Source organism: Pyxicephalus adspersus, chromosome 1, assembly GCF_032062135.1.
Source record: "Pyxicephalus adspersus chromosome 1, UCB_Pads_2.0, whole genome shotgun sequence".
Lineage (NCBI taxonomy): Eukaryota > Metazoa > Chordata > Amphibia > Anura > Pyxicephalidae > Pyxicephalus > Pyxicephalus adspersus.
The window spans coordinates 88,789,629-88,812,941 of NC_092858.1; the positions used below are offsets into that span (position 1 = coordinate 88,789,629).

Consider the following 23,313-nt stretch of genomic DNA (forward strand, 5'->3'; position numbering starts at 1 on the left):
CTCATTTTAGTGAAGGCCATGTTAAACAAATTTTTTTTTAGGATGGTCCAAGCTGTTAGTGCCATAAGTTAATATTTATTTCTTCATGGGAATGTATATAAAATAAGGGTCATTTGCTTTACAGTGACTGCAAATTGTTTAACTATCAGTAATGTATTCAGCTAAAGCAGTGTTCATGCTAGCAAAGCACAAATTTAGCGTAGAAAAAAAAGTTAAGCATTCATAGAAAGTCTGTCATCTAGTATTCATTGGAGTGTGAAACAGGTGCGCTTTCATGCTTTCTATCAATGAATAGGCTAGGGGCGGTTTCCAGTAGTAAATATGGCAGTGTGCGATCCTTCCCAGCACTTCTAGGATCAGACACGTCACGTTGCAATTTCCGGTTCCATTAACTAAGATGGTATTCGAAGCTAGGGAATGTGGATGAAAGGAAACTTCCGGTCTGCTTGCCTGCCAGTACTAAAGATGGCGGAATCCGTGGTGGAAGTTGTGGAGAAGCTGCGGTCTAGACTCTCGGCCAGTGCGGAGCCTAAAAAGGTAGAATTTGTGATTTAAACGTCGGTCCGAGTAGAGGCCGTCAGACGAGTCCAAAAAAACCGTCCGTGTGCTAGTGTGAGGGTGCGTGTGAGCAGGGGTCTGTGTGTACAGATAACACTGAGTGGTCGGGCAGAGCTTGGAACACTTCGCTGAATGGTGCGCTGTTACCGAGCGGTATGAAGTGCTTTGCTGGCACCTTGTTGGAGGGGCTTCTGTGGACCGGGAGCCTTGTCACTGAACACCGAGCCCTGTGCCTGACATATGCTGAATCCTGGCTTATGAATAGACTCCAGGATGCCTTAACATAGTGCTTCTGTTCTATATCTAATAGGAGCTAGTCAATAAAAGTACCTTACCGTACGTTATCACCTCCTGTCCCATTGAGATCTCTAAAAGCAATGAAATGTTAAAGTTCCTAAAGGGTTTTTTGTTTACCACCAAATTCTCAGTAATGGGGGCACTCATCCCTTCACCTCTCTTTCTAATGGGGGAGATCATGGGAATTCACTATCCATGCTGTTAAACCTGTAAGGGGGAATGAATGCTGATCATTATTAATAAACCCCAATGTGTGAACTCGGATTTTCATACTTTTCCTGTGCTTCTGTTCCCAGGTTATTGACTTTTATTTTATCTGTATGATATTATATAATGCTGCAACACATTACAGTCAGTTTGGATGGAAAATGCCACCCGTGTTTATTTTTCAGCACATTGGTGGGCACTGAACTTGCAGGATATAATGATGCTGGAATAAATGAACCCTAAGTTACAGCTCTAGGAGAAGAAAGTTACAAAGACCCATTCCCCCTGGATAGATTACCGAACCATCAATTTTTATCTTTGGTATATTTGTCTTCTTTAACCCCCCCAGCGTTCTAATTCTGTCTGTATTTTCATGCAAAAAGCGTTATATTTTTTGCATGGAAATTTATTTTACATTGTATGCCAAAAATTCTTAGGCATAACTCACCAAAATATGTCCAACATTTAATAAATTTATTACATTGAAATAATAAACTTTAAATAAAAAAAACACAAAAATCTATTAAAAATAAAAAAAATACAAAAACCTGTAAAATAACTGTACAGTAGCATGTATAATATATATATATATATTATAATTATATATATATATATATATTATATAAAGATTTCTTTGTATTAGACTCTATTTTGTTTTGAATCCAATACAAAATTATTTGAATTTCCCGCTGCTCCTCCCACCTACACCGACATCACCAGGAAACCCCAAAGAACGTCTCTGCAGTCGTCAGCTGGAGATCGAAGAAAGAAGACGTGTTCCAAGGAGCTGCAGGACGCCGGGGGACGCCGGGGGACGCCAACTGAACAAGGTAAGTGGGGTTTTTAGTGACTGCAAGTGTGACTCGGAAATTACCTCTTTTTGCATGTGGAAATCCACCCCAAGTCACATGCGGGAATAGGCTAGGAGGGTTAAAGCACATATAAGTAAAATATAACTAGATTTAATCATACTGCTAATTCTACCATAATGTTTGTGGTACAGGCACTTTATATTACAGGTTGACATTCAAAAATCCGGCCATCAATAATCCGGTTCAGATTTCCAGCATGGATTTCAAAGCGCGTTTTAAAATTTACACTGTTTTCTGTAGGCGCTGTTTATGTTTTGATGGCGCTGTACTCCAGAATCAGCTGTTGGGTCTTGCTTGCACATGCTTTCCTGCTCATTCCTTCTCATTTATTTGCTGCTGTATAGCCCCATTATGGATTCAGCATCCATTTAAAGGACTGTACATGTAGTCATTTTCTGTTAAATATTTACAGCATATATAACCGTAAAAAATCTGTCACTCACTCAACACAGGTTGTCAGATTTTTGAATGTGAACATGTACAAGGTGACATCGCTCTATCCCGATCTTTTCATTGTTATCCTACCACATATTTCTGCTGAAATATTTTCCTTTTAGTAGAAAGTTTATTCACATCAGGAGACTGATGAGGGAAAACATTTTCAAAATCAAAGGGAAATAGATCAGCGCCTAAACTATCAGCCGTTTGAGGTTTACATCTGCTTTAAGATTTTGAGGTTCTGGTGACCATGACAAATGGCTGACCATTTGTATTGCATTGGACTGTGGGCTGTGTTTATTCATACATAGGGCAGGTTCAGATCTGCTTCAGGATGGAGTGATCCTGTGTGGGTCTTGCATATTTGACAGCTGGTGGTAGTAAGCGTTACTAGTACTGCTCTCTGCAGCCCCTATTCATTCTGTATGGGGTCTCCCCAGAGGCACCAGTTCCCTGGCATGTAATCGCACCACAATCTCATGCCCAGTGCGAACATAGACTCTGTGTCATGAGGTTGTGATGTGTGCATTCCAATCTATCCATGCCAGACACTACAGGTCCAGGCTTTGTGATTATGGAGAGGCCAGCAGATATGTAAAAGACTGCCAGTGTACTGAAAGAGAATGGATGACACAGGATATCATTCAACCAGAACAGAGGGTTTCTACCAGTTTTTGACTTGAGAAGCAACCAAATAAATGAAAGCAACCTACCACTAACAGTGTTGTATCAACTGAAATTATCTAAAATGCTGCTAGTGGGCTGATTGCATGTTTGCAGTTACAACAGAATTAAATTTAAAAATTAGGTAACTTGTCTGTTCAAGTTTTTATTTTTTAACAAAAGGGACAGGTGATGTCTTACCTGTAATAAAAAACTTACTTGCCTGTTAGCAGTTTTAAATAAACTCTCCCCACTACTTTACTAGCATCTTCACTCGGTCCTCTTCCAGGCTTGAAATCATCGGCCATCTAGGCTGGAAGGACGTAGCTCCCACGGGAATTAAATTATTCCCAGCAGCCGGCTTTAAAGCAAGTTTAAATTGCCTTGGAAATAATAATGTAAACTACATAATAGCTGCTATGCCAGTAGGTAGGTTATTTAAAAAAAAAAAAGAAACTAAAATGATCCTGTGGTCAGTGCTCCATTTCATCTCTGCTGCATTAGTGTGTGCAGTGCCAAATTTACTGTACGGAAATTTGGGGCAGCAGGGAAAGTTCTGGAGGAGTTAAAGGTCTTTTTTTCTCCTTTAGTGGTCTATACTTCTGTAAGGTCTAAGTAAGTTCTGTTCAGTTCCGCCTAGTTCATCAAGATGGTATCTCTTATATATTTTATATTTAATTTTTTTTTAATAACCCTAAAAATCTTTAAATAAAAATGATTATTTGTTATGGAAGTTGAACTGGCTTACCGGCTGTAGTACTTTACTTTATTGTCCTAGAACAACTATGCATATCTGTGTAGCCAGGTAACTGGCATTTACAGAATAAAAAGAGGTGGCCTCCACTTTCTGCTAGAAAATGTAGACTTAAAATCTTGGCTCAAAACCACTATAGTTTCTTTATTCTTACTATTGTAGTTAAGTGTGGGAAGGTAGGGAGGTCTCAGTCACTCTTCTTAGTGTCATGGCAGAAACTTATTCCTTTCTATATCTTAGCTGGAATACTGTAATTGAAGTTGGGAGGGCTTAGGTTTGCAAGTTCCCAGGAACCCAGTACAAACACTGACCACAAATAGCATAGATCTTAACAAAAATACATACAAACTGTTATCAGTAACAAAGCTGATTAGAAATTGGGATTTGTTTCCAGTTTTGCCAGATTATTAAACAAAAAACAAATACTAATTTGTTTAGGTAAAGTATTGGAGTGACAGGTGTTTTTTTTTTGTTCTTTTTTTTAACATAACACAAAAAAAGCAAAAAAAAAATATTCCAAGCAACACAACCAAAGTAAACACTAGATAACAGTAATATTGTTGCATTGTTTTTCTAAATGACAATTCTGAAATGTATTGCATGTTGTTTGGAAGCTCCATTTTCATGGGATTGGTTCCAGCTGCTGCTGTGATCCTAAGCAAGGCTCTGCTGTTCTGACAGCAGCAGGGGGAGAGGATCAGGGCAGCCTCATGGTCTTGCAAGCCATGTGCTAGGAAACTCTGTGCTATACTACAATGCCCCCTTCTCATTCACCCAAAGTATTTCTAAATCCAACAGTGTGTTTCCATGTACAGGTCCTTAGATGTGGTGGCAATGTTAGTTTGCTTTTGTAGGGTGTAGTAGACTTTGTATAAGTACAGAGTGTCACCCGTTGATTATGTCAAAAGTCGTTTTGTAACTTCCTGTGGACACACAAGAAATCTCCAGCAGTCTGTTGTTTTTCCGCTATCGTTCTTGAACTACGAAGCAATACCTGTCTATGTAATGGGGGGGGGGGGGGGGAATTGGAGATTTAGTAGTTCAGATCAACAGAGCTGTGTAATCGTAGGGTAACAATGTTGATCTTCCATAGATACAGTGCATTGAGTGATCATTGTCACCCTAGAACAGAGAAGGAGTTATTGGCAGAAATGACTGGTGATAAAAAAGAAAAACAAATCCAGTCACCATTTGTAATGATAAACTTCAATGCATTACATGTATTTTTTTGTAGGATTATAGCACCCAACATCACCCCCCTGAGCTTGTGATCCCAGCACTTTGCCAGTAGTTTCCAGGGGCTGCATTAACCCTTAACACAATGCAAGGCACGTTAACACACAATGTGCAATGTGTGGTTGGGCCCTGCCGGTCATATGACTAGTTCCCACATTACCATTGATAATCTAGCAGTTTAAGGAGCAAATTACACCAGAGTATAGGTAACATTAGCAGTTTAAGGAGCAAATTACACCAGAGTATAGGTAACATTAGCAGTTTAANAGGTAACATTAGCAGTTTAAGGAGCAAATTACACCAGAGTATAGGTAACATTAGCAGTTTAAGGAGCAAATTACACCAGAGTATAGGTAACATTAACTAAGTGCTAATAGCACGAACAGAATGGTTCATCATTTTGTACAAATATAGTTCCTTCTTCCATAGTGATAGGTTAGCATTTTTTACTTAGTGATGGTAGGTAGAGTTGTCAATCCCTGTTCTATTGGAATCCTCCAGAGAGGCCTAACAATTTTTTCCCATTTCTTTTGCAGCTTCTCAAGACACTGAAGAGGTTAGCAGAGCTTCCTGTTACTTTTGATATTTTGGTGGTAAGGTTATTCATTTTTTTCTCTGAAATGTTTACAAAAGTTGTAAGCACATCAATAAAAAATGAGTTGTTGAAAAATATATTGATTCTACTTCCTAAGAAGCTGGGATTGGCAGTCTCTCTTAAAAATGCTGTTTGCCTGGCTGTCATCCCTATTCTCTAGTCTCCCATACACACTGGGATTTGATGAATTTTAATCCTGAAAGCTTTTGGAGCCAATCAACTAGAATATTTAGCAGATTGCTTTCATACTTCTTATTAGTACAATAAAAGTATTTGAGCTCCTTGAGTTTCTGTGATCAAACAGAAACTTAAGAGGAACGTTTTATCACTTTAGTCTTGTCTAATATATATTTTCTTTATTGTAGGAAACTGGGATAGGCAAGACAGTTAATGGACTGCGGAAAAATGAATTTGTAGGAGAGCTAGCCAAAAGCTTGGTTGCTCAGTGGAAGAAGTTGGTGCCGCAGGAGATCCCAAGGTAATAATCAATAATATAGTTATACATACTATACTGTTCACCAACAAATACATAGCTTTTTTTACATCTGAATATCTGTAATATTTATCTTCCTGTAAATTTGCATTTAAAGAACCGCTGAACCCGAGGAACGCGAGTACAGTAAAAGCAGTTCCCAGAAAAGACCACGATCCCCATCTCCAGAAGAAGACCTTAATGAGTATGAAGATGAACTTGAGGACAGTTACAGATCACATAGTGGGTCAGGAAAAGAACAGTATTCAGACCATGAGGATTCTGAAGATGGCAGAAGTTATTCTCCTGAACCCACCTATAATTTACAAAATGTTTCCAGGGACAGAATTCCTAATTATCCTCCAAAACTAAGCAAGGAGCAGAAATATTCCCATAAAGAAAAGCACAAATCAGAGACTAAAAGTCACAATGCAGAAAAAAAGAAGGAAAAAACATCTTTAAAGGAAATGCATGACTTTCCATCCTATTCTGGAAGCAGTCGAGAGAAACTGCCATCTCCAGAGAGTAGAGAGCACAGCCATAAAAAGGAAAAACATAGGCACACCGTTTCTAAGAATCAAGCTGATGATCCTTTGGATAGTAAAAAACAAAAACATCATGATAAATCAAAATCTGATAAACCTAAAATGGACACACAGTCTTATGAGAGAAACAAAATGTCGGAAAAGGATTCAGAGCCAGCACACAGAGACAAATCCGAAAAGAATAAATCTAAAACAAAATCAGGCGAACAAGGATCACAGGAAAAGAAATCAATCAAGATCTCTGTTCCACCGGCAGACCCAGAGTTGGATGATGAATTTGAACAGCCAACTATGTCCTTTGAATCCTATCTAAGCTATGACCAGCCCCAGAAAAAGAAGAAAAAAACAGCACCAAAACCAGCAAGTGCACCTGAAAAGAGCAACAAGAAAGTGAGTGACGGCAAAACCGATCGTAAGGAGGTTTCCAAACATAAATCAAAGTCCTCATCTGACCGAAGAGACAAAAAGGAAACATCAGCCTACTTAAGCAAGGTAGATATGTCTTTTAAGATACTGGCTTGGTTTAAACAGTGGATATTACAAGTTCATACACAGGATTATGCATAAAGCAAACAAATTTATTTTTATTGCAGAAGGAACAGAGGAGATTTAGCCTGTCTCTTCTGCCATCAGGAATCTGCCTTCTTGCAATTTTTCACTGAAATTTTTGTTCTGCTGTAAAAGAAGTGCTTTAAATAGGAATTAACTAATTTAGTGGGAGACACCACTAGCAATAAATTCACTGTCAAACTAAATAATAATTGCAGTGTAGCAGTATATTGGCATAGATTAACCTCAATCCACAATGATGTGGTGGTTGCTGAAAAGTGCCGGGTGATGCACCTGGCTTAAAAGGGCTGGGGAGAACACTGGTATTTTCAGCATTAAATTGATTTAATTGATTTTTTATTGTTATGCCTCCACTGATGGGGTGTCGTATCTTAGATAGCGTTGTATTATTTTTTTATTAGTTATTCGATCTTTAGTACTATCCACAATTAAAAGCTTGTTCAGTCATTCGGCAGAAAATCTCTAAAACAAGCCCAACAGTAAGGCCCATAGCATAGGTGAGGTTGTTGGCAAGAGCCTGACCAATACATTTGATATCTATCCTGGAATTGTAAGTAACCCACCAGTACCATGCTAAAATGAAAACTCCTTTTCATTATTAATTTGGTCATGGCCTTAATTTTTGGCTAGTAAAATAGAGTTTAGCCACTAGAGAACATAAATAGCATTTATTTCATATATTGCAGAGTATTAGAGGATTCTCTTACTTTCCTTTATAAGAGTCCTTGCAGAATGTCTTTTTTTTTTTTTTTTTTTTATTGCTATAATTTATATTCTGTATGTAATATGGTGCAGATGGACCAGGTTCCGGTTTTACCCGACATTCCGCTACCTATGATCCAGCCAAATTATCGTCCTCTTCCTTCTATTGAACCTGTTCAGTTCTCACCTCACAAGAGGAAAGGTAACAATAAACTATTAAGTAGCTAAATAATAATGTGTTTGTAATGGGTATGAATGTATTATGAACTGCCACCTGATTTCTGTGTTTCCTTCGTTTAGCTCCACTTTTGTCCTCAGAAGAAGAGGAAAGTGCTGGATTTACTGGCCGTAGATTCAATTCTAAAATGCAGGTGTATTCTGGATCTAAAACTGCCTATCTGCCTAAGATGATGTCCCTTTATGAACAGTGTATCCGTGTTCTGGCTAATAACATTGACTGTAAGTACTGAGGAGAGGTAGTTTATAAAATAATCATAGTAAAATAAAGTAGTCTACATATGTATTTTCTATGATGGTAGTGAACAAAGGTCTGGGAAATAAAAAATGTTTTGTTCTAAACATTTTATTTACATTATAAAGATTTTGACTTCTGCTTTTGTAGCCACTGTTGGATCTTTGTAAACATCCTTATAAAAAGCAAATTTTAATGTAGTGTAAATAGCATGTTCACATGTTAACAGGTTAATTCATTGGCAGACTAAAAGCATACTATTTGCATACATTTTCCACAAACAAACCGTTAAATATTGAAATAAGTATATTCATATACACTTTATCATTTACTTTTTCTTTTCAAGCTATCTATGAAGTAGGAGGTGTACCATTTTCAGTACTTGAGCCAGTTTTGGAGAAGTGTACCCCAGAGCAATTGTATCGGATTGAAGAATATAATCATGTGAGTGCATTTCGGAGTATACAATGTAAACATACAGTCATGGATAACAGAACACATAAAAGAATGGTTGAAAAAAATGTAGAGGAATCAGATATCTAAAAAATTCAATTTAGAGATGTACAATGTAGTTTTTCTATATCTAGCAAACTCTATCAATGGTTTGCAGATCATCAGGAGAGGAGTATAAAAACCCTTACTGGAACAGGCACAAATCCCTTGACAAATTTGCTTAAAGCTGCTAAATGCATTTTTGGTCTGTAAGTTGAAAAAGCTTCCCTGCTATTGTATTTTATGCATGAGTTGATATCAACAACTATCAAACCTGGAGAGTCAGAAACGGAGTGACTGCAAGCCCTTCCTCTAGCAGCAGTGTTATTTATTTAACAGTAATCTGAGGTCTGGCATATAAAGCTTTTACTGCCAACCTTTAATTTCTATATCTTTATGGGAAAAAATTAAAATCCCTTCAAATTTTTAATGCTGACATTATCCTGTATAGAGAGATATCTTTACATCTTCCTTACCCAAAGGAAACAATAGGGAATTTTGGAAATCTCATCACTAGGGATAATAACATCAACACAAAATTATTTTTAGTTGTACAAGTGACAATTAAAATCTGTGTTTTTGTTGCTGTGTATGTCTTGCTGTCTTTGTCACATTGTTCCCTTGATTTCTGTACTGCTGTGGCAGAGACAGCAAGTTAAATGAATGTTTTCTAGTGGAGTCAAAGGAGTAAAAACCTGAGATCCTGAATAGTTTACATCCTTTTTGTGAGCTGACTGTATCATTTGTAGGTATTAGTGGAAGACACAGATCAACTTTGGAGGAACCATTGTCAGCGAGACTTTAAAAAAGGTACTCCAGAAGAATTTGAGTCCTGGAGAGAACTGTACCTTCGATTACATGAAGCCCGAGAAAAGAGGCTTCAAACCTTGACAGAAAATATTCGCTCTGCTCATGCAAATAAACCAAAAGGTAATGAAGCATATTCAAAACCCTAACAGTCATATCCATTAATCAGTGCAAAAATCATTCAACCAAAATTAATTTTATAGTAGATTCTGGTACTGCAGTTGGCATTTCAAAAAATAGGTCCTTGACAGTAGAAGTGTGTTTAGATGTGTCCATTTGTGTCTGCACAAGCGGCAACCAAAATGGTGATGCTCATATTAACAGAATATTTTGCATACACAAAACCTTCTTTTTCACATTTTTGAATGGATTGACTTTTGACAAAACATTTGTAACTTTTTAGTGCTGTGACAGTGTGCGTGTCTGATGTGTAAAATATGTATTGTAATTCTCTAGGTCTTAGTGATTTTGGTGGTGGTCACATTTCCGCCTTTTTTTTTCTAAATACAGTTCGGCAAGCAAAAATGGCCTTTGTGAATACAGAGGTGAAACCCCCACGAGATGTACGCAGAAGACAAGAAAAGTTTGGAACTGGTGCAGCACTTGTCAATGAGAAGATCAGGTATGGTTTAAACTAATTGGAAATAATTCCTACAGCATAAAGAAAAATTTATGACTGTATTCTGTTTATGTTACTTTAGGGTGAAGCCGTTTACTCCAGTTAACAGCAGCAGCAGCAGCAGCAGCAGTAGTAGTAGTAATAACCATATGTCCTCGGATGAGCCACACTCATATGAAGGACCTAGTACCAGCTGTACCGTGCCACCACCACCAAGCAGTGTTCAATCTGGACATGATTCACGTAAACCACAAGTCAAGAGTAAGTTGCTATTAATTGAGTAGTGCTAAATCAAATCAATTAAAAAAAAAAAAAAGGGAAACTCTTTGTTACAAAATTGATGGAAATTGTTAAGTCTCTCCCCTTCTCTTTTGACTGCCGGGAAATAAAGACAGAATGGGAGCACAGAGCCTCCTGGGACACTCCCGTCATGCATCCCAGGAGGCTTCTGGCAGCTTCTAATTGCTCCTCGTTTTACCTGTACTATGAAAAAAGTGCAGCAGGCTAAATCAGTCGATCTTGCTCCTGAGCAGTGCGAGATTGGGTGACGTAGCAAGAAGATTACAGGACGGCACAGGATCCAAGCCTTAAATGACAAGAAGAGATTTAATTTGCTATACAATTGTTAAATGAACAAAAGCAGGGATAAATCACTACAGGGGCCTCTAAATTATATATTACTATGGTATCCTTACATTGCACTATTTTTTTGTTCTGCTTTAAGCAGTTGAGAATATTATAATAGTCTGGTATTTCATAATTAATAAATGTTATGGGATATTTCTAAAAAAAAAAAAAAAGTATTACTGCTTAGTCATATATCAGTGCTCAAACCAGAAATGTTTTTAAGCTGGGTGGGAAGAAATTCTAGGCGGGTGGAAGCTTGGTATTGTGACCAAACTCTTCAATAACCACCCAAAAACAACCGGGTGGTTGCTGAAAAGTGCCGGGTGGTGAGAGCACTGATATATGCCACTCATGAACATTTGTAGAGTTTAAAATTCTTTACAAGTATTTTTATGTTGTGCTCTTCTGTGTGTAAATTGTACCGTTTCTCTATTTTTTTGTTTTTCAGAAGTTGCTCCAATGATGGCCAAAACAATAAAAGCTTTCAAGAACAGGTTTTCACGACGATAAAGTACAGAGAAAAAATATTAACTGTGGTGTTGTAATGGGGGAGGGATAAAGCAGCATAGGGGGCTGTTTTTGCTTTTGTACGATGGAGTCCCTGGAACAGTGCTTCCCCCACCCCACCCTACCTTTTCCTGTCCCCCATTGCTGAATGTTTAACGACTTGGTAAAACTCAAGTTTTAATACATGTTTCATTCATTGTATGTATAGTTCTGCGGAGTATCCAGATATACCATTTTATCGGCTCATGTTTAGACAGCAACTTGTCCCCCCTTCTTTAAAGTGCAAATCACAGCCAAAGCTCCTGTTTTCCGGAATTTTTACTCTTGGGCTTTACGAAGAGATTACAAAGGAATACAAAGCGGTTATGTGCAGTATCATGTAAAATTTATTATTGTGTCCGCTCAAAGCTGCTAAAATCTTGTTTTTTTGGGTTACTACATACCATTTCCCAATGGCCCTTCATATAAGCCCATCTGTGATTGCAAACTACATAAGTGTATTTGACAGACATCCATGTGTGGGACAGTAATGTCATTCGTTTATTGTAAATGTCATTTGGATGAAGTCTATAATTAACCCCATGAAGATAACCCATGAAAAAAAGATTTAAATGATGTAAATTTTTGCACTAATTAAAAACAAAGGGGTTTCAAAAGTTCAACCTGTGGATGACATACCTTAGGCTCCACTCATCACAATTTCAAATTATGTTTTCTGGATACCTATATACCTACCTAGTGTTGGTTTGTCATGTAATGATTGTAATTATTATGCAGAGACTTATTCAGTGACATAGGATTTTATGACATGCCAGCAATACATACAGTTGTAAGAATTGATTGTGAACCCTTAGAAAGTTTCTGTATATTTGAACCAAGAGATGCTACCATAGATTTTGATTGTGATCTAATAAAACAAACACATCATTTTACATGTAACCTCATTAAAGGGATGATTTAAATAATTAGATTTAACTCCTTTGCCAACTTTGAAAGAAAATAAGGCCAGTGGGGCAATCCATCATAATGATGGGCCTATAGGGATATGAGGGGTGGTAGTCGCAAGCTGTGACACTTCTAGAAAGTGTCAGAGCTCTGCCCTGATCATAGCTGAGTAATTTTTAGGTAGATCAGAGGCACTGAAAGCTGCTACTTCAGCTAAGATTTTCTCCCATATCACTGCACTTAGGACCAGTGATATGAAAAGGTAATGTGTCTGTTTTTCATATTTATAGAGCGTTTCTAAGGGTTTACAAACTTATGAAAGTATGAGTCTTGAATAGATTTCAGAAATTTTTTTTCACGTCCCAATAATTTATTTCTCCTGCAAGAATATTAAAAGGTATCTCGCACTTTGCATCAGTTTAAGTGCACTTGTTTTTAAACAAAAATATGTAAATGGCAAGTTTACCGTATTTAGAAGCCCAGCAACTGCTCCTTGTCTTTGGCATCCGTAAATGTACTGCCACTGTGTAGCTTTGATATCTCTAACATAGCTTTCTCCATAGACACACATTTACAGTAAGACAGTGCAAGACTGCAGACAGGCAAAGGCCATGGATTTAGTGTACCCATTGCATGTATTGAAGTGATGACAGGACTAACATTTTGTTTTATGTCCTTTTCCCATTGTTGCCATGCATGCTTCTTGCTCTGTTTCAGTGACTATGAAGAGCTTAGCTGATCAAACAAGGCCATGCTGGAGGATATGTGTTATTGAGAAGTGCATGTGATGGTAATACAGAGACTATATGTGGGGTAGTTGCTCTGTTTCAAAAAGAAAAAAATGAATTTGTCCCTACATAGGAACTTCAGCCAAAATGTCTTTAAAAAACATTTATAATGGACACATCTGTAAAATAATTTATTTTTCTGTGCAACCAGTCTGTTTCTGTCAGTGGTTTGTGTGCTCCATATCTTGCTTTCTAACACTTCCGAATGCTTTCTACAGCCCCTCCCCTATTTCTAAATTTGTTCAAGCATAAAGCTGAACTTCTGCCAAAATTGTTTTTTCCCTTTGCAGTGGTTCCCACTCCCCCTACACTGCAAGGATGGTAGTTATAGGGTATGAGGTTTTTAGAGAAAGACTTGCCATGCCCCTGCAACACCTGGGCTCTGCCCTGCTGCTTAATACCCCAAATTGTGGGCAGGCCCTTAGTACCCTCCCTTACAGTGCCAAGTGCAAACATAGGGATGACATCAGGGGTCAGATGGTTTGGGACTGGTCTAGCAAAGCAGGAGGAGAACACTGGCAGCTACAGGAGCAAGGAACAAGGAAGATTTTACTCTGAAAATAAAATCCCCTAGATGTGATGAGTTATAAACCTGGGCAGCGGGTAGGAGGGACCAGCTGTAAGTAGAAAAAATTTCTCTGACCAATGTTCAGCGGTAATGTAACCCCAGGGGTTTTATAGCAGGTAAAAAAGAACCATTATCATTTTCTCTTATTTCAATAGCCAGGGCAGTCATCCCCCCCTATAAACCTGATTTTGAAATAGAAGATAATGTGTAGGGACTTGGATTCATTTATTATAAAAATAACTTAAGATAACATTAAGTGGTTACACAATACAGTTTACAAATAAATTATTCTCTTAATTCTTATACATTGTATAGTCTAAACCCCACGTTTTCCGCACTAACTTCTTAGTGTTTTTTAGCCATTGCAATTTATCTCATCTTAATCTACTACAGTTCCAAGACATAAATGGTCCATAACATAGGTCAACTGTGAAGAGTCTTGATTCTGTATTTTTTATAACAATATGCTAAAGTCAATGGGGAGGGGCTGTAAAGAACTCTTGTTTTTTGTGCGCTCTTGCTTTTATGTAAATAAAACAAAAAAAAAATTAGGAAAAAACTTTTGTGGTTTCAATGAGATTGAATATTTTAATTAGACTTCTATAAGCAAATAATTTTATCTGGCTCTTAATAAAATGTGAATACTGCAAAATCTGTGTCTTCATTGTTTCATAGTTTTGAGTATATTTCTGTGGAAATGTATATTATGTGGATAGTGTTGTTTACCATCTTGCAGTGCTGTGGCTGCTGGCATAATCGTTGCATCTGGCACACTTCTTGGCTGTATTGCATGATGTCCTCCAAGTCACTACAGGACCCAGCTATGGATCTGTCTAATGAAACCACAGCCCATCGCAGGGATACTGGCACCAGTGTTGGATTCAGTTAAGGCTGTAGCTCTGCATGAAATCAGAGGAATAGACAGGAAAGGAGACTGTTGGCTGATTGATAGTTCTGTTTAAAGTTCCTAAAACCCACCAGGACTGCCCTTCTCATTCACTGCTTCTGTCAACAATACTCAGTAATTTTGGGTATGAGGGAGCATGTAATCTAATCCTGGTGATAATGTTCAAGTATAGCAGACAATCACTAGGCCCAAGGAATGTCACACAAATATTTAAGTGATGACACTGAACCCTTCTTAACATCCAATACCATCAGATGCTAGGGATTTTAGTGCCATCTATGACAGAGATTACAAGAGGGTAATATGAAGGAAGTAAAGTACACATTTGTCAAATAAAGCTATTCTTGATCACCAAGTATAAACTAAAGAATGTAATAAAGAAAAATAAATACAATTGGTGCTGTTACTTTTACTGTACAGTGTGGTGGCCAAAACCTTGCATAAGGAAATATTAACAGGACAAGAAAATACCAAGCTGACTGGAGAAAGCAGGCAGATAATGAGTTTTGACTTGATGGCTCTGCATATGGTCTTTGACTCCAAGTCTTTAATGTACAATTGCATTGTGCAATAACCACAAAAAAACGTGTATCAATTCTGTGTATTTGTGGCAGTTTATTTTCACCTCTGTAATATCAATAACCTTGTACAAAGACTATAATGTTACAGATGACAGATATACTTTATATTAAAGCTCTAAATTTAGTATAAAAGCACACAAGGTAATATACCCGATAGGAAAGAAAAGGCCAAGCAAGCCATTAAGGGGGCCATTTCTAGGAAAAAATAAATAAAACAAGAAAAGTCAATGTGAAAAAATGTGTTAAGGCAGCAAATAACCTTGCAGACTTAGAGAATAACAAAATAGTATCTGAGCCTTTTTTGTTTGAAAACACTGCACTACAACCCGATCCCTGTCATTGTAGTGACATGTAGGGTGTGGGCGCATGGCCTACCGATGTATTAATGCAAAGTTAATGATAATACAACACAATACAATTCACATGTTACCCTGTGTTGCCATAAGATGTGTGTTTTACTGCCTGTTGCTACTATGAAAAGATGTGAATTGGTCCTTACAGTCTGCCCGCACATCAGCTGCACCATAGAAGTGAGTGGTGTTTGTATAGTCTTGAGGTTACTTCTGCAGTAAAGTTACAAAAAATGGCTATGGAGAGCAATGGTGGGTCAAAAATAACTGTCCTGGCCTGATTTTATTTTCAATGGATCTGGCAATGGCTAAAAGGATTTAGATTAGGGAAGGATTGTATTATGCATTGCTTTGCAGACCATTTATTTGCCTACTGAACAGAAGCACACAAAAAAAAAAGCACTTTAATCACAATTAAATGTCCGTAAGGCCCAACAACTCATGCACACCCCTAATGCAGGAATTGTCTGTAATTGGTTTTATGCCTGGAATGTATATATGTATATATATATATATATATATATATATATATATTCATATTATGTGTACATAAAAGGATAGACAATCCTTATATATAATGTAAAAATTTAATTGATTTTTTTTTCAAGTGCAACGCCCTGAATGAAGCGATCAAGACAGAATGGGAGCGCAAAGCCCCCCGTTATACCCAAATCATGCATCCCGGGAGGCTCTTAGCTGCTCAGAAGCATTTTTTCCATTTAGGGTAAAGAAATTCTGATCTCATGCATGTGCAGTGAAATCGGCTTTTTTTCCCCCTCCTTTACAGAGGGCTATGTCACCTGTGCAGTGTGAGATCAAGTGACGTTCAAGAAGACTGAAGATGGTGGTGCCCCTGCACCGAGACGAAGATTTCTAGGAAAGGCGCTGGACCGGATCGCAGGAAGGTTCAGCGCCATTAACCTCCTGGGCAGTTTATTCCTGTCTGGATTTGTATGTCTAAAAGCTGTACATTGTTTTTCATGAAATTTTTTTTTTACAGTATAATATAATAGTATGAGTATATTAAAGTTTGAAACACAAAATCATGTCAAAATAATAAATTAAAAAAAATACTATACTTATACTATTATATTATACTGTAAAATAAATTTTAATGTACCGCTTTTACACATATAAATCCACTGTATTGCATTCAATACAGTTATTTTGTATTGAATGCAATACAAAATCATTTAAAATTCCCGCCACTCCCCCAAAGAAACGGTCGCACGTACCGACGTCACTGGGAACTCCCGGGTGACTCATCAGATGCAGAGGACACAGGCCTTTTTTTACCCCAAGTCACACTCGGGGTTACCGCTGGGGAGGTTAGGAGATCTGCGGGATTTAAGGTAAATGTGGTTTTTTAATTCTGTTTTTTTTAATGCTATCTGCTTTTATGCGTTGTGTTGCAATCCACTTTTTTCCACTATCAGTACATGACTGTACACACAATGGATAGTAAGCGATCATCGCACAGATCCGCCAGGATCGTCATTAGTTTCCAACGACATCCCTCGTTCATCGGCGTTGTTGTCATTATGTGTTTTTTTTGTCAACGATTATTAAACGATTGGTCGTTTATTGTTTGTTTCCAATGACTTTTATCTTATGTGTATACATAACCTAATACAGGGCTGTTGGTGCCATATAAATACTGTTTATTAAAAATAACATTAATATTAATACTGGTATGTTTGTACTTAAGAAACAGTTGTGAAGTCCTGACCTCTTAAATAAGTTCCACCTGCTTGGTAGTTATGTTGGTCTGGCTTCAAACCTTTTAAGTGATGAAGTAGGGACATACATACTGTAAATGAATGTGAGGAAAAAGTCCCACATTCTGGTGCCTCCATGTTTCTGCATAGCTGTAACCATATGACTTCACTAATGAAAAGAGACTTCGCCATCTACTGGCTAACACGCCACATTGCAGCCAGGTCTTTCAGTGCTTCCTGGGAGTACCAAGATGGCGGCTTGCGTGCAGTTATAAAAATTGGGAGTACCCACATGGCGGTGTCGTAGCTGTCAGAACACTTGCCATGTCTCACGGACACAGTCACAGCGGGCAGTGCGCTTGCTGCCTTGAAGCCGCAGAACGAGGTTTGGCTTATGGACTTTATAAGAAGATTGACCTGGAGAAGTTAGAATGTTTAAATGAAAGTGAGGAGGGCAGCGGCAAGACTGTGTTCAGGGCCTGGGAGGAGCGGACAGACTGGAGCAGGGTAAATGTCACTAATGGGTGCTGGGTACAGGGGCAGTGCCCGTATTTACCTGGGAGGTTGTGATAATGGAGACAGCACATTTATATGTACTAAACCCCCACTACTTGCCACCACTCCATATCTCCCCTCCTATTGTGTGTTACTTCCCCCACCTACTAGATTGTAAGCTCTTAAGGTCAGGGTACTCTCTGTATCTGTCAGTCATATGCAACCCCTATTTAATTTACAGTGCTGTGTGATATGTTGGCGCTATATAAATCCTGTTTATTAATAATAATAATAATAATAATACAAACGTCCCATACAGATACATAAAACTAATCAATATATTCAGCTTTAATTAACATGTATCAGTCTGATATCCGTGTTCACCCATACAGAAATCCTGAGGAGCTGTATAACTTTCGAGGCCTCCTGTGTACAATGTTGAGTGTCACCATTTAGCCGTTTCTCAGATTCATCCAGTTTTATGTCTTAACCTAAACACATCTGATGAATGTTAGATTCACCAATTTTTTTTTTTTTTTTTTTTACTGTCTGGTTTGAATAATCACCTGTGCCTATTTCAGGCATCATTATTTTCCTCCTCTATTCTAATTGGCTAAACTTTCAAATCCTAAATTCTGTTTCCCTTATTTGTATTTATTTTTTCACAATACTATATATAAATGGCTGTTCTGATTGTGTTTTCCTATTCTCCTCTCTCAGTTTGTAGAAAGTGATGATGGTGAGGAATTACTTTTCAACATTCCGTAAGTATTTATTTTTTTATTTTTTTATTACCAACATGCTTGTATTCTGTCTGCTCTGTGTTATAACTGCTGATCTTGTTTCTGGTTAGGTTCACAGGGAATGTAAAGTTAAAAGGAATTATTATCAGCGGGGAGGACAGCGATGCTCACCCTGCAGAGATGAGATTGTAAGTACCATATTGGCAAGTATTATTTATTACACTTTGTTCATCGGTTACAGACTTTTTTTTTTATATATATATATATATCATTGTTTATCCTGTTTTCTCACATTATAACCTGGAACTAATTTTTTTTTTTTTTTGGAGGGTGGCATTCATTAGTTTACACAACATGCCTATCACTTCAAAGGTGCTTTTATTGTGACACAAACATTAAGTAAAGCTTAAAATACTAAGTCACCAGGGAGTAAAGGTTTTGTGGCAGAACAAAAATGCAATGTCCCCTTTGCGAAAAAACCTTTACCGCTGCTCCTGGTGGCTTTTTTTTTTCTTGCAAACACTGAATGTTTTTTTGTCATCACTGCAGGACAAGTCTTTTGGGGCAATTTACTACTAGCCGACGACATAAATCCCAGCAAGTAAATGTAATTTCCCTCAAGGCAAAACTGCTCCAAGTTGTGTTGGAGTACAGCATTCTTCAATTTATGCCACAGACATCAGTTGTATAGGGATCTGGGCTTTGACTAGGAGATACCAACGGAAAGGTTCCCTTTAAACCACTACAGTGTAGCAGTATATTTAGAGTAATTGTTCTTCCTGCAAGTGAATCATAGGCTCAAATCTCTAGCAGAGTGAAACTGGTTTTCCTCAATTACTTGTCGTTAACGCCATCCATCTTTTTTACATCATCACTTTATTTTCTCACATTTCCACTGCATAATGCTGCCACCGCCATGTTCTCAGAGTGATGGGAAGTTCTGGGTTTGTGCCACACGTGATGGCCAAAAATATCATTTTTATTCTTGGAGTATTTTATTTGCTTTCCACTTCCACAATTTAATCTGTAAGCCCATGCATGCATGCATGCAAAAAAAATAATAATTCCAGGTTATGTAATAAAACAGGATAAGTACACAGGTAGTGGATATTGCTGTACTTTATGTGCATATATAACAAGGTAAAGATTTGTATTTATGCAGACATACCACAACATACCTTATAAATAGGTTAGTTGAGATCAGGAGGAGTGTTGCATGCTGTGGTTATTAAAGTGATTGAACATTCCACCCTACATACATTGTCGGTGCCATCTACTTATTTTCTGGTTTTAATAATGGGAATATAAAATATTGCACTTGCCAACAAACCCCACTTTCCCAGCATGTTTTGGTATGCAGCATGCTCAGCATTGCATAGTTTTTAGCTTCAAATCTTTTAGGCTTTAACTAAATGACCACAGCAGCCTCCAGCAGTTACTTCATTGGGTGGCCCCTGTGAGCCTCTCAGACTGTTGGTAGAATGCAGTGTGATATTTCTTTGCAATTTGCATTTAGAACGTTTAATACATTTGCTGTGATTTTTATTTTTCCTAGGTTTAAGAATGTCCCTCATATGAGCTTTGATGATACTGGAAGGAAAGAAGATGAAGTTTTTAATCTAAACTTTGATACAACTGGAGAACTGGAGTATCCGACAAAGTAGGGGTTTCCTACCTACATGTGTGTTATCTTTGGTAGTGTTTGAAAGGGTTTTCTACTTTTAATTTATGTTGTGAAAAACCTCTCTACTGTCTGAAAAAACAGGACCACTTGTACCTCAATCTGTTATCCTTTTTCCAGTGTGCCAGTAAGCAGCTCGCAGTCTTTTACCATTTAGAGATGGTATTTACGTGTGCCCAGCTTCAGAGACTAAAGACGCATACACACGTGTAATTCTTGTTGTTGGAAAGGATCTTTCACGATCCTTTCCAACGTTAAGAACCGCACGATGCATGAACGGTGCTGTACATACAGCACCGTTCTGCTCTATGCAGAGGGGAGGGGGAGAACGACGGAGCGCACCCTGCTGCGCGCTCTCCCCCTTCCCTTAAAGACTTAAAGATCGCTCGTCGTTCATTGTTCGTGGATCCCCCAGGACAGGGCCAAAGCCGATTATCGGGCGAGAAAAATTTGACGTGTGCACGTTGCTTAAGGCTACGTACACATGTCAGATGATTCTCCTCTGATAATCGCCTGAGGGCTGATATCTGACGAGAATCTGGCGTGTGTACAGCTTTTGTCGTTCATGGCTCTGTCCTGGCGGATCCAAGAATGATTGATTGTAATGGAAGTGAAGCGCATCGGGTGCCGCTCCATTGTTCTCCGCCCTTCCCTCTGCATAGAGCAGAAGAACGCTGTATGCACAGCACTTGTTCAGCCTTTTGTTGTTGGAAACGAATAAGAAAGATCCTTTCCCCCAATACTTACTGAATGTGTGTACGCAGCCTATGGCTTTCAGTGGTTTTGCAGGACTAGTTTTGTCATGCTATAAGACAGAATTGTAATGGTTATGGCCTCGTTGTGGTGTAGTAGCTCAGTCCCAATAGCAAAGCCACACTTCTCAATAGTCACATCACAGGCAGTGGACCTCACGCCCAATGATAAAAAAGAGTGGTTTTCAGGAATGAATAAATACATGGTTTACTTTCTACTCTCTAACCACTTAGAATCTACAGACAAGCTAGTCATCTTAAGATAGAAAGCATTACTTAATTGACAGTTCTTACAATTTATTGATGTTAAAGAAATGCATTTTTTTAGGAGCCCTCCTTGGATGATTTTTTTTCTAATATCTAGCAGCCAAAGTATTGACTTTTTTAAAGTTATTACATTCTCTTAACAAGCTGTAAATGACTTTAAACCTTTACTCAATTTAGCTGCTTGTGCTGTGAAGTAATTCATCTTCAAACATCATAACACCGACTCTGAAGCCGGTTTCTTACAGCTTAGAAACATTTGCTGCCTGTTAGTTTGCCAGGTCCCTGCTTCCAATGAAAATAAAGGAAAGGAACCAAAGCATGTGTTGTGAATTTTGAAAATTCATTTTTCCACAATGCCTGTAGCTGAGGTTATGCTTTGAGGTTACCCAGGTAAAGATGCCAGGAATAGAGATGGATAGCACAGTGTATCACCCATGTGCAAACACGTAGGTTAAATAATGAAAGGCTGCCCCTTGGCCTAAAAGGAGCAGTGTGGGACCCAGAAGAACCAGTGGAGATAATATCCACACTAGCGGATAGAACAACAGGATATTTTTGATGGAAAGCCATAATTGGATATTATGGCAATTACAGCAGAACTACAGTTCCATTTTAGGATGTTCTGCTTGGTACACATTTTCTTATCTACTTCATGCGTTTTGGAATTTGCTAAAAAAAAAAACCTCTGTGCCTCTAACATTAGGGTAGGAGGGCATCCACATTATCTTTTGTTTGTATATCCCCCCCAAAAAATATTTTGTGCCCTTCTTTGATTGAAATAAATCTTAAATAACGTTTTAAATTGGATTCCGTTGTTTAAACAGTGGAAATGTAAAGTCTTTTAAATTTCTTTTTTCTCTTTTCTAATGACTGTTGACCACACTCGTTGACTTTAAAAACTCATTTATATCATGGAACGGTCTTCTTTTGGGAAATAATGTTAGGTTATCTCTTACCATATGCATTGTTGTTAATATTTTTGAATAATGCTATAACTTCTTTGTTTGACTCCCACCTGGTGATTTAGAAACCTAAATATTGACATTTGTTTTTTTGTTTTGGTTTTGTTTTATAGAGTAGCCAGGTTTTCCAATGTATCTCATCTGTCTATCCACATCTCTAAGAATTATGGGGCTGAACACACAAAGATTGTCTACATTGGCCTAAAAGGAGAATGGTCAGAGGTAAAGGGTGCAAAACAAAATCACAAATAGTTGACAACATTTTGGGAGTGAAGTTCTGGGATAGATCAAGCTTTATGTTTATTAGTCAGAACTCCACATATAATCACCCACACTCCTAAACCTTTATTGTTCTTGGTTAAGGTGTTTCCATTTTGCTTTAGTGCTGGCCACTGGGGGGTTTTGGATAAAGTTTTTGAGGATTGAAATTGGACTTGTCTTTGACTTTTGCCTTTGTTTACATTTCAGGCTCGAAGGCATGAAGTGACCATCTGTAACTATGAGTCTGCAGCTAATCCAGCTGATCACAAATTAACACAAATCACCCCTCAGTCACATTTTATTTCATAATGTCCTAAAAATGGCTCTTGGCAGAACAAAAAAAAAACTAATTTCCACATGATTTATGCTAAATGTTTATTAAATGTTTAAATAAAAATGTCTCATCCTAATAATTTGCATGTGTCTTTCATCCCACAAAGCAAATTAAAACACTGAAGAATATAATTAGGCTGCTGCCCTTGTGGAGTCCCCTTGGATTTTAGAATAATTGACCTAATAAACTTTAATGTTATTTAGGATGTGTATGTATAGATCAGACATGTTCCTGCATCTTTCAGCTTTAATTGGAACAGACAATAGTATCACTTTTCAGTAGACTGTTTATGGTGTCCATAATTATTATATCTTCCCCGTGTTATGTAAGGCTAGGTTCACACTTGGTGAGGTTGCAATGCATTTACCACTCAAGGAACCGCTGTCTTTCGGGAGACGCTGCATGGTAGTCAGGGCTCCATAGGGAATGAAAAGGCTGGCCAGCTGTCAAGTCTGCGGATGCAGTATGAGTGTTTTTTCAGTATAGCACCAAAAATGTTTTCCTTATGAATAAAAACGACAATACTTT

At 37.9% G+C, this 23,313-nt stretch overlaps 2 protein-coding genes across 2 annotated transcripts; both read left to right on the plus strand.

The window, feature by feature from the left end:
* The first annotated feature begins 446 nt into the window (after nucleotides 1-446).
* ELOA (elongin A) lies at nucleotides 447-14,386 on the plus strand. Its single transcript, XM_072417650.1, has 11 exons — nucleotides 447-537; nucleotides 5,562-5,618; nucleotides 5,986-6,098; nucleotides 6,211-7,129; nucleotides 8,003-8,111; nucleotides 8,210-8,368; nucleotides 8,728-8,825; nucleotides 9,623-9,803; nucleotides 10,191-10,302; nucleotides 10,382-10,560; nucleotides 11,375-14,386. Exons 1-11 carry the CDS (start codon nucleotides 466-468, stop codon nucleotides 11,434-11,436), a joined length of 2,061 nt encoding a protein of 686 aa, XP_072273751.1. The 5' UTR covers nucleotides 447-465; the 3' UTR covers nucleotides 11,437-14,386.
* Nucleotides 14,387-17,524: 3,138 nt separating this feature from the next.
* PITHD1 (PITH domain containing 1) lies at nucleotides 17,525-22,864 on the plus strand. The gene is made up of 6 exons (XM_072417673.1): nucleotides 17,525-17,797; nucleotides 18,506-18,549; nucleotides 18,639-18,716; nucleotides 20,084-20,188; nucleotides 22,304-22,412; nucleotides 22,659-22,864. The coding sequence occupies exons 1-6, from the start codon at nucleotides 17,615-17,617 to the stop codon at nucleotides 22,758-22,760; spliced, it is 621 nt and encodes a 206-aa protein (XP_072273774.1). The 5' UTR covers nucleotides 17,525-17,614; the 3' UTR covers nucleotides 22,761-22,864.
* The last annotated feature ends 449 nt before the right edge of the window (nucleotides 22,865-23,313 follow it).